We start from the raw sequence: 16,588 nt of genomic DNA on the forward strand, positions 1-16,588 counted from the left end.
GAATTTGTATTTCTTACTGAGTTTGAATGTGGTCAGCATATGTAACATGTATTAAACCCAAATAAAACTTTGTCATCTCAAATATAGTACCCTGTGCAAACCTAACATGGAAAAGTGCAGGATTGGTACTATATATTGTTTCCCTAATATTATGAGTTTTTAGTCGTAAGGAAGCTATAACCTTTTTGATTTAGTGTTTTTAAGCGTGGGGTTTATTTGGCAAGATATTGAGTTGACACTTGTGCACAAATTATTCCATTACCCACAAATAGGACCAAGTGAGAGAATGTGGATAAATGCTGTTATCACTTCCTCATACTTAATGCAGCTAGTATTTGAGAGGTAAAAAAACAGCAAAATAGTAAAGGAGAAATACTATTCCAATCCAAATTTGAAGTAAATGCCAGAAATTTGTTTCTGACAATATGTATCGCATCCCCTCAATTTGAATCAAATATCCAATCTTTAGAAATAATGTTTTTCAGTAATTTCTTATTTTTTAGGAAGTTTTGTATTTAAATTCTAGAATTTGCATGTCTGTTTCTTCTCAATGAATAGTAGGCCATAGAAGCAGTTAGCGTTGTAAGAAACAGTATGTATTTTTAAAGTCAATAGATAATTTATTGTTATACCCTGGAATCTCAAGAGAGTTCTTTAGGGGAAATTCAGTAAGTAGAAGGAAGGTCTATATTAAAATTCCGAACACAGGGATATACTTATAAAGATAATTCAAGAATCAGTTAGTTATAAGGCAGTTTACCCTATGAGATGATCCTAGTATTTGGGTGACCCAAACAATGTAATCACACTCAAGTATATTATTGTAATATGAGAGAAACTTCTTATTAAATAAGCTATTTTATCCTTATGATGATAAAGACTCACATATTCTTTGTGAATATCCAACATTGTGCTATACTGTAAGTATACATGAGGGGACTTCAAAAAGTTCATGGAAAAAATGGAATTAAAATATAAAAATAACTATAGACGTTATTTTTCATCATAAGCTTCGTCACTGTCAAGACACTTTCGTAAGCAGTCATACCAGCGATTTAGTTCATCCCTAAAGAACTGAGGGTCTTGCAAATTAACTATGTCAATGCAGTCTTTTTTATGTTATTAACTGAAGGAAAATGGGTTTCCTTTAGAGTTTTTGTTAAGATTAGGGGAAAAAAAGAAGCCAGAAGGAGGCAATTCAGGAGCGTAAGGTGGATGCCTAATGATTTCTTATGGAAACTCTTGGGAAATTGCCCTTGTTTGAGGAGAGAAATGAATGGGAGCATTGCCGTGGTAGAGAATGACTTTCTGGTGAAGCTTCCCTGGGTGTTTTTCTGCTAAAGCTTTGGCTAACTTTTTCAAAACACTTTCATAATAAACAGATGTTGTTCTTTGGCCATCCAGAAAACCAACAAGCAAAATGCCTTGAACATCCCAAAAAACTGTTGCCACGACCCTTGCCATTAACTGGCCTGCTTTTGCTTTGACTGGATCACTTCCACCTTTTGGTAGCCATTGCTTTGATTGTGCTGTGTTTTCAGGATCATACGGGTAAAGCCATGTTTCATCTCCTGTTATAATTCTTTGAAGAAATGCTTCAGGATCTTTATCCCATTTGTTTAAATTTTCAGTTGAAGGCTCTGCTCTTATCTGCAGCTGATTGGAGCATAACGGTCTTGGTACCTACAGAATGAAATGTTTGCTCAACTTTAATTTTTGAGTCGAAATTGTGCAGGCTGAACCAACTGAGGTATCTGTGGTGTTGGCTATTGTTTCTGCGGTTAATCATCAGTCCTTTTCAATTAGGGTGCAAACAAGATGAATTTTTTCCTTTCAAATTGACGCGGATGGTCTGCCGATTCTTGCTTCATCTTCAACATCATATCGTCCCTTCTTAAATGAGTTACCTATGTGTAAACTGCTGATTTCCTTGGGGTATTGTCACCATAAACGTTTTGTAAATCATTAGTGATTTCACCATTCTTCTACCCAAGCTTCACCATAAATTTGTTTATTCTTGCATCATTTTTAGCAAAATTTGTGTTGCTCTGATAGGGGCTTTTTTCAAACTACTGTTTTGTTCTTCTTAGTACCTCGAAGTAGATCCTTTTCAGATGTGTTATAACAAGTTAGTAGAAGTTGATTTTGGTGCAAAAAATTTTGCAATCCCTGCATAGTTTTTTGTAATACACCTTTTCCATGAACTTTTTGAAATCTCCTCATATTAATTAAAAAAAAATAGATAGTAGTCCCTGTACATTTTGTGGTCTTTGGTGTCACTTAAGTAAATATGTGTCTATATTAAAATATAAACATGTTAAATAATTTTTCAGGTTATTATTTATGAAAAACCTCACTTCCATGGACAGGCTAAAGAGTTTAGTGAACATATAGATTCTGTTCCTAATTTTTTGAAAAATAATGGAGATTTTCACAGAATTGGATCAATTCGTGTCATTGGTGGAGTGTGAGTATCATATTTTTAACATTTGCACTAGTAGTCTGTTTTTGAAGGTCAGCACAAAAATGTGCTAAGCAAAGCAAAAACGATTTGTTTTTAATCTAAAAATATACATTCCTTCTGTAATATGGAAAGTAAAAAATATTAGTTACTTATGGTTTTCTGTGGACTCTTGTTTGTATTAAAGATTTTGAGATATATTAAATGTAGAAAATAGTTTCTGAAACTGCAGCACCTTGTATTTCTGAACACAGGATAGACTATAAGAATTGCAAGATAAAATTAGGTTTTCACAAGTTATGAACGTGAATGACAGCCCCAGTTTTTATCCCTATTCTGTTGATCATACTTGACTTATGTACCAAGGACCTTGCCAGTGAGCCTTCCCTTGTTAAAAAAGGATCTGGATTATGTGTTTCCAAAGTCAAGGATTTTTGACATTGGTTGCCCTCCGGGCTCTGAACTGCTTTTGAGGAAGCTCTCTAGGAACCCCTGGATATAAACCCAAGTGTAACCATCATTGCTACCATCGCAGTCTTAGTCAGCAGTTCCTGGGGCAGAAGCCCCCCAAATCTGTGATGGGCCTGGGATGTACCTTTATATTCGTATCCTGGTAGGTGAAACAATGAAGAAGAAACTGTCCTCATTGTTTATTTATCATTGTCAGCCCAATGCTGGAATCCCTCTAGAAACATTCTATTGTCTCTCTGTTGATACACTGGTTATTTTGGAACGTTAGTTTGTTTTAAGTATCAGTATCTCTTGGTATTTGCAGTAACATCATATAATTTTGCTAATAGCTACTCTAGTAAAAGATGCTACTAAAATATTTTATTCAGAGCAGTTAAATGAATTGTTTAAGATCATTCAAGGGCCTATATTTAGAGAACTAGACTTTGCAATTTCTGGCAGTAAATTAAGTAATAGCCATACTAGTCACAATAAAAATGTAAGAGATTATATATGCTGGATATGTAGATTATATCAATTATTAGTCTGACATATTAATCACTTACTTCCTTGTCCTTCAATTTTAAAAATTTATTAGGGTCTTGAAGAACAAATATGGTTTGGATAAACACATTTTTATTGTGTTCATTTGTAATATTGTCTGGTTTGTGAACACACATGTTTCTTGTTAACCCTGCTATAAAATATTTTTGCCTTTTCCTCACTTTGAGATCTAAATGTTTTTCCTGTTAACTAGATTGACTTAGGTTAAAACCAATTTTCTGCTGCACAGAAAATTATCTGCTAAAATTCTGTGCAATGTGCACTGTTATTCTCTAAGTTTTTTTTTAAATAGCTATTTTGTAAAAATCCTAAGTAAACATGACTTGTAATGCAGGATACAAACTTTCATTTGTCTGTGACATCTGCAAGAGAAAGATGTGATGTCCCCATTTAAAGAGGAATAGCTGATTATTTTTTTCACAACTTCTACCATTTTTTGGTTTTGTTGTTTAATTGTATCTGTAGGTAGCATGGACTCCATCCCTGTACCACCTTGAGGAATCTGGGGAAAGTAAAACTAATGTTTCTTAACTTTTCTCAGATAATACCTATCTTTAAATATACCAGATGGATATATAAATTGAATCTTAATCAAAACTTAGTCTATTAAGAAAAACTGAGTACATGCTTATTGGACTGTCATATAATAAATTTGCGAATCTTAATTGATCCTTTAAGGTCTTTTATACCTTTTATTTCTTTTCCCATTCAGATATAAATAAAAGCGTGTTTTGAGTAGCCACACTTATATAAAATAAAGCTTAGAATTTAAAAGTTGTTTTGTGAAATTTATTTTCATATAATTGTTTAAGAATAAAATAATGTTGGTTCATTTACATATTACGGATATACTGAGATGTATAAATAGGTTTATAGGTTTATTCCAATTCATGCGGACCCTCTGCCCCACCGTCATACCTATACTTACAGGAAGGGGAGAGGGAGTAACAATTAATGGCTGCTATTTTGTGCCCTATGAAAACAATTATTTGGAATACTTTCTGTACCTTCACAACCACAGTAGGAGTGAAGAAAGAAAAAGCAGTAGTAGGCAGCCCTCCTAGGCTTTATTTTGTCAAGCTCCTGAATTTCAAATTTCCCAACCCTGGAGCTCAGAAATAGTCATCCTTGGAATCTGCACTATTGGAGGGCATCTTAGTCTAACTATGCAGTGTGGCTAAGGGCGGATTTGAGAAGGCCAACTTGTTTTATGAGCCATCTATGCCCACATTGCATTAGATACTGTGGATTAGTTTATAAAAAGGTAAGTTTTATGGAGGAGCTTAATAACTCATGGTATTTATCAGTGTCTTGTACTGATAGTTTTAGATTAGAAGTCAAGAAAGTAGTGGGACCAACATTTCCCACCTGTAAGTATTTACAGATGTCCTTGTATACATGTAGGGCCCTGAAGCTAGTAATAGCTCAGTAGAATTTCTTGGTTCCTCTTTGATAAACCATCTTGTATTTTGTTTTAGAACTGAAGCCTCATGACAGATTCGCTTTATTTAAACCCTGAATCAATGTTTCATGTAAAAATCATTTTGTCATTCCAGAATGGCTTAATTAGTAAAATAAAAATGACTATCTTTGGATCTCTATGTAAATTTGTATCCTTTCTCATTGGCTATATGCACTTTGTATTATATTTACTTGACACATTGTTCTCTGACCAACTTGCGCTGTAGTATCAAGTCACACCACAAACATTTAAAAAGCATTGCTTTGTTGCAGTTCTATAATTAACCTTTTATTGGGAAAAGCCTCCAAATTATAAAAATTATTGATCTATGAAGCACACACCATTTGTCTATCTTTATAAATGAAACAAAACTAATGTGTTGCTTTTTACAATACGGAGATGAACCACTATGAGCTTTATCTTGATTGTCTCTGTTTTGCTTTCTTGACTACAGTTTTATTAATGGGTCATTTGGGTGTCCCCTGTATTTCTAGGTGGGTTGCCTATGAAAAAGAACATTTTAAAGGCCAGCAGTTTCTGCTTGAAGAAGGAGACTTTGAAGACAGTAATGCTTGTGGTGCATTAAGTAGCCCTATCTTGTCTTTCCGGTACTTACAAGCTGTGAGTTAGCTTCCTTATCCTTAATTTTCTACCTTTTAAAAAATCTGTTCACAAAAATTGGACATGAGTCCTGATAGAACATGAGATTATAAAATATTTCTAACACCCAAGAGTATTAACCTCAACTGCTTATGCAACTTGCCTGTTTTTCTGAACTGCCATGATTATTATGGAATTTTTTTTAACTTTTCACCCATTGTTTCCATAATCATCTTTTGAGTACCTTCTTTGTTAGATGCCAGGAGTGGCCAGACTCAACCCCCACATTTACACAGCAGGCAGTCTGGTAAGGAAGATAGCACTTATATAAATGTTTGGTATTGCTTGGCTATGATTGTATTAAGTACAAAGTACTCAGGGTCCCCAGAAAAAGATCGGTTGGTCAGTTATCCCCACTTGAATAGAGAGGGCTTCATGGAAAAGATGACAGCTGGCTGAAAAGTTCAAAAAAGAGTTAACCAAGTGAAGAAGTTCTAGAAACAGGGTGAAGGAAAAAGGTAGGTGCCTGTTTAGCAAGAGATTAACATGTTAATGTGTAAAGTCAAGGTTATAACCCATTGATTCTCAGCTGGGGGTGATTTTACCCCTTAGGGGGCCTTTGGCAGTGTCTGGAGACATTTTGGATTGTCATATCTGGAGCAGTGGTGCTACTGACATCTAGAGGGTAGAGGCAACGGTTGCTGCCAAACCCTTACAATGTGAAGGACAGACCCCAACAACAAAGAATTACACGGTCCCCAGTATTAATAGTGCTGAGATTGAGAAACCCTCCTGTAAGCGAAATTTTGCCATGTTTAGGGAAATGTGGTTAAGTCGGGATGTTAGGGAGAACTTTGGAAAGATGAATCTAAAGTGAGATAATGAAGGGCCATATTGAGGAGTTCAGATTTTTTGTTTTTTTCTTGAGTTGACCATGAACTGTTGATGGATTTTAGGCTTAGTAAGCATGATTACATTAATGGCTTAGAAAGATCTTTCTGGTGACTGTACCAAATGAGTTGGAAACTAATTCTATCTGACAGAAATATAAAACAATCCACTGAAGATTAGGCACTGGGATTGCTTGAGCAATAGATAAATAATTTGTGAAATATTTCGTCTACAATTCTAATGCACAAGGGCCATGGGATTTTCTTTATTTAGCCATGTCTTACTTGATATGTAAAAGGTAAGCAAGACAAAGCAAGACAGAGCCTTCTTTATGCTTTAGATCATTGTGACCACGTACACTGAGGAAATCATGGGTCATTATTCAAAGCATCGTCCACCCAGGATTGAATAATTTAAAATTTTCTCCCAGCTTATTTAGAAAAAGTTGGGTGGGGCATTGCTAGTGCTAGAAATGTTTAGCACTGAATTTGATGGTGTCTTCTAAAGATGACTTTAACTAAAGCAAGCATAACAAAAGACCAAACCCCAAGTCACTAGTTGAAATCCCCCAGTAGTAGAAAATGTGAAAAGTTATAAATATTGCAACTACATAGCTAAATAATTAGGAGATATTTGATATAGACAGAGGCTATAATACATAATAGAAAAAATAGCAGAAACAAACATGTTAATTACTACTGCAAACAAAAGTTTTGGGCATGTACAAAAATGATGACAGGTCTTTTTTCATTGTTGTTGAGATGGAGTCTTGCTCTGTGGCCCAGGCTGGAGTGTAGTGGCACAATCTCGGCTCACTGCAAGCTCCACCTCCCGGGTTCACGCCATTCTCCTACCTCAGCCTCCCGAGTAGCTGGGACTATAGGCACCTGCCACCACGCCTGGCTAATTTTTTGTATTTTTAGTAGAGATGGGGTTTCACCGTGTTAGCCGGGATGGTCTCGATCTCCTGACCTCGTGACCCACCCGCTTCAGCCTTGCAAAGTGCTGGGATTACAGGCATGAGCCACTGCACCCAGCCGTTTTTTTTTTTTTTAATAATATATAAGTAAAAATACCGTTCAAACAATACCTTCTCTTCTGTTCTCCTTAAATTAGATTTTTTAAAAATTAAAATATTAGTTGTTAGCTCATAGCTGAAGATGTTATCTATAATCCACATAATAATCTTAGCATTTATCAAGAACTTACTAATGGCTTTATATGCATATTTGTACTAATCTTCACAAAGACTATGAGTTGGAGACTCTTATGATTCCTATCTTAGAGATATAGAAACTGATTGTCTAAGAGGTTAAGTACTGTGCGCCAGTGTAGACCTGTGATTTGAGGGCAAGTCTGTCTTACTCTAGAGCCCGTGTTACATTATCCATTTTCCATTACTCCAAAATGCTTAAACTTAAGTACCTTAACAATAAAAAAACTGGATTTCGTTCAAAGACTTACTAGCATTTCATTTGTAGCTATAAATATAGGGTCACATTATAGACCAATATACATATATAACAAATACATGACTTTGAGACACTTTATCATTTACGTTTAAGTTCACTAAAATATTTTCAGATGAAATACACTAAAATATCTACATGTATTTAGACAATATAAAATATATATGTACATATTGTGAAAATGCTTTAAAAACTTGCTTATCAAATTATACTTAGAAAAATTGTATATTCCCCAGACATAGCATTATTATTGGAAAGGAGTTCTTAAAGTTCTTATAGTTGTGACAGCCCTCTATGAGTTAATAGGTAGAGTTGATGTGAGACATTGTTACCCCATACAGAGGCTCAGATGTCTCCAGCCTGGGGAAGAGTAAAGCACTGCATTTAAGATCTCCACTGAAGTAATATAAAATACACTAGAGGACAGATAGAAGAGCTGCATAATACAATACAGTTTTCAAATGTCCTGGCTCCAGTATATGGAACACTCTGGATCTACAAAAGTCAAATACCGGACATGTTCCTTAGGGAAAATGTGATCTGTGTCATGGAGTGCTTTGGAGAGGACAACCAGAAATGTGTTCCTAATTCCAAATGAGTCATTCAAATACATTGGAATTGATTTTTTTATTTTTATTTTTTTTTAAGGAGAGGACCAAAAGGAATATAGCAGTATTTAGGCTCCAGGGACTAGGGAATTTTTATTCCTTGACTTCCTCAATAACACTTTATTGGTGTCCTTGTTTTTCCTTAGTTCTATACTAGATTAATTTTATATTTGCTTTTGTTGCGATTTTCAGACTTTACGCCTCTTTTCAGATCTTTGACATTGAGTTGGTATGCAGCGGAGACCATTGTTTATCCTAAATTAATGGATACATAAGATCTCCACCAATGTCTCATATCACATTGCCCTCTGGAGATTGTAATGCAGGGACTCAGTTGAGAGATTTTATGGAATTTAAAAGTAATCAAATTACTGATCCTTAAGACTTATCTTTGGGCCTGAAGCAATTGCTCAGTGGTGTTCTCTTAGTAGTAGGGAGTACTGTACCTGAGATTCTACTAACTTATGCAAGTGCTTTAAAATATAAAATGGAATACAGTTTTTAAGGTTGTTCATCATTGTTCCTTATTCTCAAGCAGAAGAGCTACATTTAAATCTAGGTGACTTTGGAAGTTACTTAATTGTGTAGAAAAGCAGCGATGGTAGTAATCTAGTAATCTCATAGGGCTTACCCTGGACTTTATTCTGTTAGTTTGTTAAAAACTCTTAATTATATTTAATATTCCATCAAGTAACAGATGAAGTAAAAGGCTTATTAAACCATTTTTTTGGACATACTTACATTGTTTATAATTTTTCACTATTGCAAATAATGCATTTTTGCATACAAGTTTCTCACCATTTAGTTCCCTTAGGAGACTTTTCTTAATTCAAAAAGGAATTACAGGGTCAGAGAGTGTGAACAGTTTCTTTTAAAACTATTTTTTAAGTCATTTTCTAAAATAGATGTTTAATCTTGTTTCCATGAGCAATATGTTTTGACAAAACGGAACTTTTAGATCTTTCTTTAAGAAATGAAAGTTTTGGGCTGGGCACGGTGGTTCACGCCTGTAATCTCAGCACTTTGGGAGGCTGAGGCGGGTGGATCACGAGGTCAGGAGATCGATATCATCCTGGCTAACACAGTGAAACCCCATCTCTACTAAAAATAGAAAAAATTAGCCGGGCATGGTGGCGGGCACCTGTAGTCCCAACTACTCGGGAGGCTGAGGCAGGAGAATGGCAGGAACCTGGGAGGCAGAGGTTGCGGTGAGCCGAGATCACACCATTGCACTCCAGCCTGGGCAACAAGAGCGAAACTGCTTCTTAAAAAAAAGAAAGAAAGAAAGAAAGTTTTATCTAATTTTTTTAGTTTGAATTTCTTTAATTTACTAATGAAATTAGACATTTGCATATTTGTTATTTTCTCTTTCATGAGCTGTCTTTGTCTTTTGCTGGTTTATCTATTTGAGTCATAGAGATTTTCTATCTTTGTTTTAAATGTGTTGACTCACTACAAATTTTTTAAATTTCCTCTCGTCATTTTAAATTTTAATGAGCATTTTTTGTTAAGCAAATTATATCTATTTTTCCTATTACATTTAAGCTCATAAAATCCTGTCACACATTGCCACAGTACACTATTTACTTTTGTTTCATATAGTTTTTATTCCTTAGGCACAAGTGAGACTAGTTTCCTTTGCAATTAATGTTGCTTGTGATAGCCTATAAGTCTCAGCAATTTACTGTTGACAACTTTCTATTTATACAAAAATGTAATATCTTCCTAATTAAAGTAAATTCAGGCTGATTTTTTCCTTTAAACTATATGGAAGTAATAGCTATAAAATTGTTTCCAGGGCCATCTAAAATTCTTCCTGGAGTTATTTGTATAAAAATTACCCCATCAGTATGTGATATTTTGCTAGATAATAGCAGTCCATAAAACAGAATATGTATGTTTTCCTAAACTTTCCTCTTTCTCCTTTTAGAATTTTATAGAATCTTCTGTCACACTATTTGAATCTGACCTAGAAAGTGGGAAGTTTATTGACATAACAAATCAGGAAATTTCTGATTTGGAAGAAATTGGCTTTGGCAGTAAAACAAGATCCATTCATGTTAAAAGTGGAGTGTAAGTTGCCTCCTCTAAGAACCTTGAGAGTCTTTGGTGTTTAAGATTGTTGTTTGCTCAATTGTATATCACTTGTTTTTATTTTTTTGTTTTTTCTTTTTTCCCTACTAGATGGGTTGCCTACCAGCAAAAGTTCTTCTGTGGAGAACAATACATTTTAGAAAAAGGGAAATACAAATGCTTTTTTGACTGGGGAGGATCAAATAATATAATCATGTCGATACGGCCAATCCAACTGGTGAGTGAAGTATGAATATAGCCAGTGCTGCATCATGTAATAGTATGCAATTAAATATGTGGAAAACACTTTTTAAAAGTGGAGTTGTTGAATGATGTCATGTGTGTATATAGAAAGAAAATGCAATATCACTTGAATTTCTATAGACTCCATAGACAGTAGTAGATATTAACACATGAATGAGATGGCTTTGTAATTTGATCAGTTCATTCACTTAACAGCATTTATTTAGTGTCTCTGATGTGTTGGACACTATGCTAATCACTGGAGATAAGAATTGAATAAGACTGTCCTGATGGTTCTGTCTCCCAGGGGAGATAGATGTATGGACAATTAATGATAGTATGATTAGTGAGAAAATGAAGTGTGTAGGCAGTGCAGGGGAGCAGGGAAAAGGAACAATCAGTGCCTGGGGAATTGAAGACCTTGCCACAGAATAGGATGTGTTGGTGAATTGAGTGATAGTTTAAAGGATAAAACCAATTTTTCTAGGCAGAAAGGGCATTTCACAAAGAAGGAATAATCTCCTTGTATGCAAATTCATGAAGTTGTAGAAGAGTGTGGCCAGTTTGGATAATAAACCCTGTAGAACAATAAGAGTGCCCATGAGATAATGTTCAGAAATTCACACTCCTTCTTTGTAATGGGCACTAGGCCATATTTTTCTTCCACCTACAATATTACTTAATATGAATTAGTTATAAATACCAAAATTATTATAAGAGAATTCAGTAGGTTATTTGAGATCCATAGCCAGTTCAAAGAGTCTCATAAATAGGTCAAACCATGAAAAAAATTTTTCAAGCTGGGTGCAGTGGCACAGGGGTGCAATCCTAGCACTTTGGAAGGCCAAGGTAAAACATCCCTAAAGCCTAGTAGTTCGACACCAGCCTGAGCAACACAGTGAGACCTCGTCTTTACAAAATTAAGCAAAATTAACTGGGCATGGTGGCACATGACTGTAGTCCCAGCTACTTGGGAGGCTGAGTTGGGAGGATCGCTTGAGCCCTGAAGATCAAGGGTGCAGTGAGCTGAGACTGTGCCACTGTACCCCAGCCTGGATAACAGAGGAATACTCTGTCTCAAAAAAGAAAAGAAAAAAAAATTTTTTTTCAAAGGATATTTTCAAAACTTTCAAAAAGACAACTAAGATTATGTGATTACAATTTTGAAAATGTTTTAATATGTTTTTCAGGAACCACTTGGGATAAATGAACCTCCGCATTTGGTATGTTTAAAAATATTCTTGTAATTGTTAAATTGTTTACTAAAAGCATTTATACCCTTTCTCTCAAATCTTTCTCTTTTCTGCAGATAACTTTTATGTGTCTCTCTGGCAGAGCAGATTACAATTGCATTTGGTACCTATGAGCAGAAGAATTCACATCTTTGTCAGTGGTTGTATTAGACTGGGTTTGTCACACTTCCTTTTGTTTTCTCCTGACAGAGCGGTAGCTCTGACCACTTTAGGGTCATTTTGAACTTCTGGCACTCTTTCTTTCCCATCGTCCATTATTTCTTCAGTGTCACATTCTTCATAGAATATTATATTTATTTCTGGAAGAGCAAACTTACCATGGAGAAGTCACGTCTTGGCATGCTTATTATGTACATGTATTTCTAATACCTATAATCAAATATTTCTGAGCTAGTGAACTTGAAACCCTATATTCATTTCTACTGTATTAATAGTTTGAAGGGGACTGGACAATACTTTGGAGCCCAACATTTGCTTATTTTCTATTGAGGGCTAGAAATTGTGCCTATTTAACACTTATAATTCAGAAGTACATAAGGTCAGTATTACTCCCATTTATAGACAATAAATCTGAGATTCAGAATACAAGTAAGTGCTACACACACAACTAGAAGTAGCAAAAGAGACATTTCTAGTATGGACCGCACTTGACAAAACCACATGTTCAGGGTTTTACATCAAAGAAAGACATAATCATGATACGAGCAGTACAACTATAGAAGGAAGAGGGGGTGAGAGACATTGTTTCGTTTTATTTTAAATTACAAATTCAGAAAAATTGTTGTCAAAAAGCCAAATATAGTAATTACTTTTAAATATTTGGCATTTGCTGCCTTTACATAATGCTCAGTGTTTTTCTCTGAATGTGTGTGTTTTTCTCTGAATGTGTATGTTTTTCATATTCATGTCAGTGTTTATTTCAGGCCAGCTTAGTTTTACCAGGTTTGCATTCACAATGCTTTCGGGTTTTATTATTTTCTGATTAGCTCAGGCCTATTGGGAACATTTCCTTTCTGAATATAATTGAGTTGTTGTATTTAGAGACACTTCCTGCCAGATTTTTATGTTGAAATTTTGAAAACTCCCAACTGTGGATTTTTAAAGTATTTTTTCACATGAATCAAAATAACATGAGTAGATAGAAGAAAGAGAAGTTATTTCAAACTGCACATTTTTTGAGTTCTAAGTACAGATAAAAAGCCTCGTTTTTTAAATCTCTGTTTCTCCTGCTCCTACCTCCTTGTTCTTTTTTTATGGACTTCCTTGTTTGGGGCAGATTGCTGGGAGGAGTTTCTTGATAGTATTTCCAGTCTAACTTGAAGAGAGGAAGCAGCAGAAAACGCCCAGTGAAATCAGCTCCACTTCATTTTTCTGGGTATGGCTAAGTTATTGCCTTGTGAAATAAGCATTTCTGACAGGTATATGATAGCTGGATATTTGGTAACACATGAACAAAACATTCTTGGTTTAGCCAGTATCAAAGGTCTTGTTATTTTCAGTGGACCAATTTTCAGACATTCTTCTTGTTTATGCTTACTTAAACAAACAGATCTTGGCTGACACGCTGGTTCCGTTCAATAACTAGAAAGTATTTTCAACAGGCAGTAGTTACAAAAGTCAGATTGGCAATACAGATGCTGTGTTCAGATGGGGTACTAATTTTCCCTGAGGAATAAGGAGGAAGTTTCATTTCAGAGCTCAAGTCAGAGAGGGAATTTTTTTATGCTGGTGATTTTAAGGGGAACCTCAAGCAACCTAAGAGGGGAAAAGCCAGAAAATGTATGTGTGTAGGGATTAATATACATTATGAGTGTTATGGTGATTAAAAATATTGTTGCTGACCTGGAAACATTATGATGAGATATGGCTTATTTGAGATATTGGTGGAACATCGCTTTTTATTTTTTAATTTTATTTATTTTTTGTTTTGGGATTAGGAAAGTTTTATTTTGTTTTAATTTTTTGTCTTTATTTCTTCTAAAAAAAAAAAAAGCGGGATACATGTACAGAACGTGCAGGTTTGTTTTATAGGTATACGTGTGCCATGGTGGTTTGCTGGACCTATTGACCAGTCCCCTAAGTTCCTTCCCCTCGCCCCTCACTCCCCAGCAAATCCTGGTGTGTATTGTTCCCTTCTCTGTGCCCATATGTTCTCGATGTTCAACTCCCATTTATGAATGAGAACATGCAGAGAACACCACCTTTTATTGAGAAGATTTTTTTTTTCTGAAGACTGAAGGTTGGTCGCTATGTCTAATTAGCAACTCAAGATATACAGGATCGCTATAGAATTCTTCACCATTAGCAAGTGACTTTTTAAAATTTTTCCCCCAAACAAAACAAAAACCAAACAGAATATGTATTATCTGCATGTCGTCATCATCTCTCTTACAGCAAGTCCTGAATATCTGAAATCTAGCACTAGATTAAATCTTATAACAGTGAATTTAGTTTTCAGAGGAGGTTGTAGTTAGGCATCATTCTCTAGAAATTCTAACCAGTTCTCCCCTTTGACTCAGCCAAGTACCTTTTGTTTCTAGAATCTTTTTAAAGTCCATTTCCAGATATAATTAAATGTTTGGATTTATTTAAACATTGAGCCCCTGTTCCATTTTATGCATGATTCTCACCAAGAAAAGCAACTAGGCATTTTCTTATATTGGATAATTTAGCCTCACTGAATTTTAAAGTGATCACAGGATCTGTAATAATTGTTGCTACTGTTTTCATGTATGGGGGATAGGAAAATCACAGCTTTAGGCAAATACAGTAAGAGTCACAAGCAGTAAAGAGAAAACACTTCTTTGTGGCACTTTAACCAGATCATTTTTATAGGAGCCAAATCACAGAAATACTTAGGAAGAATTATTTCAGTAAAGAAAGTCTTTATGATTAATAAGGGAAATGAAATCATTGTAGAATATATAACCAATATGAGAAATATATAACACTACAATATGAGAAAGATGTGATGTAATAGAAGAATGGAAATAAGACTTTTCCTTAATATTCAACATATTTCTATGAGGGAGGCTCAAAGGGCTAGAGAAAGTCTTATTTAGACAGGGAAGAAAGTTTCTCATAGAAACTATTTTAGTATTGGAGTAACTAAAATTACATTAAAAATAATGCTGATATTGTAGAATAAGTGAGCACAGCTGTGTTTTGTCAGTAGTTCATTGCATTTTTAGTTTGTCATATTAAAGATATATATTACCACATATTGTTAGTATATAAGTGAAAATTATGTAGCAAAAAGAATTTCTGTAAAATCTTCATAATATAGTGGAGATAATTTCTGCTCAATACTGGTAGTTCTAAGAAAGAAATACAATAATACATGTGAAAAGCAAACCAGCGGAATACTTTTTTTCCTTCGCTTCCATTTCCAGTTGGGGAGCTGTTAGGGATTGAGCCGTACCAACATGGCACAGAAGGATGGGTGTAGTCTGGAAAACACTCATCTCTTATTTGTCAGTTTGCCTCGGTTTTAAGCAACCTGAGTTGTTTTGTATATTTGTTATCGATTGTTCTGTAAAGGTAGCCAACATGGTCATTTATCCAGCTAGTTTTTCCAAGGACTGAATTTCTCCAAGGCTCTGTCCTTAATTTCACCAACAGTAGAAACCACAAGTTAATTATTATAATCAGTAAGCTCAGAGTTGGTTTCTCTATGGACAATCCTCAGAACATTATTATGAGAATTGTTCTATTTTGAGGATTGATAAGGTGATCAAAGTGAGGCATATTTTTGTAGAATTGGTCTAATTCTGGGTGAATCATATACCATATCTCATCTAGTCAACTCAGATAAGCATTTAACCCAGTTTTTAAAGTTTGGACAAAGATTATTTTAACCCATCAAATCAAGAGATACTTTATAACATTATTTCTGCATGTGTATATGAATTTTAATTGATTTTTCCGGGTATGAAGACTGAGACAAAAAACTGGAGGTGGCTACTATATATACCATCTGAAATATGCTTCACTGGCAGTATCAGTAGTCCAGGATTTGATGTTTCATGGCTTCATTGTGAAAATGTTGAAGTATAAATCTTCAGCTCAGCAGTATACAACTAATAAACAAACTGGGAATGTAGTTAGTGAACAAGACAACATGTCTCTCTTCTCATGCGGCTTTTCTTTTATTTTTATTATTTTTATTTTTATTTTATTTTTATTTTTTTAAGTTTCTGAGTCTTTTTTTATAATCTTTTTTAAAATTATTATTATACTTTAAGTTTTAGGGTACATGTGCACCTTGTGCAGGTTAGTTACATATGTATACATGTGCCATGCTGGTGCACTGCACCCACTAACTCGTCATCTAGCATTAGGTATATCTCCCAATGCTGTCCCTCCACCCTCCCCCCACCCCACGACAGTCCCCAGAGTGTGATATTCCCCTTCCTGTGTCCATGTGATCTCATTGTTCAGTTCCCACCTATGAGTGAGAATATGCAGTGTTTGGTTTTTTGTTCTTGCGATAGTTTACTGAGAATGATGATTTC

At 34.9% G+C, this 16,588-nt stretch overlaps 1 protein-coding gene across 1 annotated transcript in view; it reads left to right on the forward strand.

Annotated features, from left to right (window-relative positions):
- Positions 1-16,588, forward strand: part of CRYBG3 (crystallin beta-gamma domain containing 3) — a 126,451-nt gene that overhangs the window by 69,960 nt on the left and 39,903 nt on the right. The window contains exons 11-15 of the mRNA XM_003821882.6: positions 2,334-2,467; positions 5,432-5,558; positions 10,436-10,578; positions 10,690-10,816; positions 12,012-12,044. Of these exons, the coding sequence (XP_003821930.3) occupies positions 2,334-2,467; positions 5,432-5,558; positions 10,436-10,578; positions 10,690-10,816; positions 12,012-12,044 (564 nt within the window). The remainder of the gene's footprint in view (positions 1-2,333; positions 2,468-5,431; positions 5,559-10,435; positions 10,579-10,689; positions 10,817-12,011; positions 12,045-16,588) is intronic.

This window comes from Pan paniscus, chromosome 2 (assembly GCF_029289425.2).
Source record: "Pan paniscus chromosome 2, NHGRI_mPanPan1-v2.0_pri, whole genome shotgun sequence".
Lineage (NCBI taxonomy): Eukaryota > Metazoa > Chordata > Mammalia > Primates > Hominidae > Pan > Pan paniscus.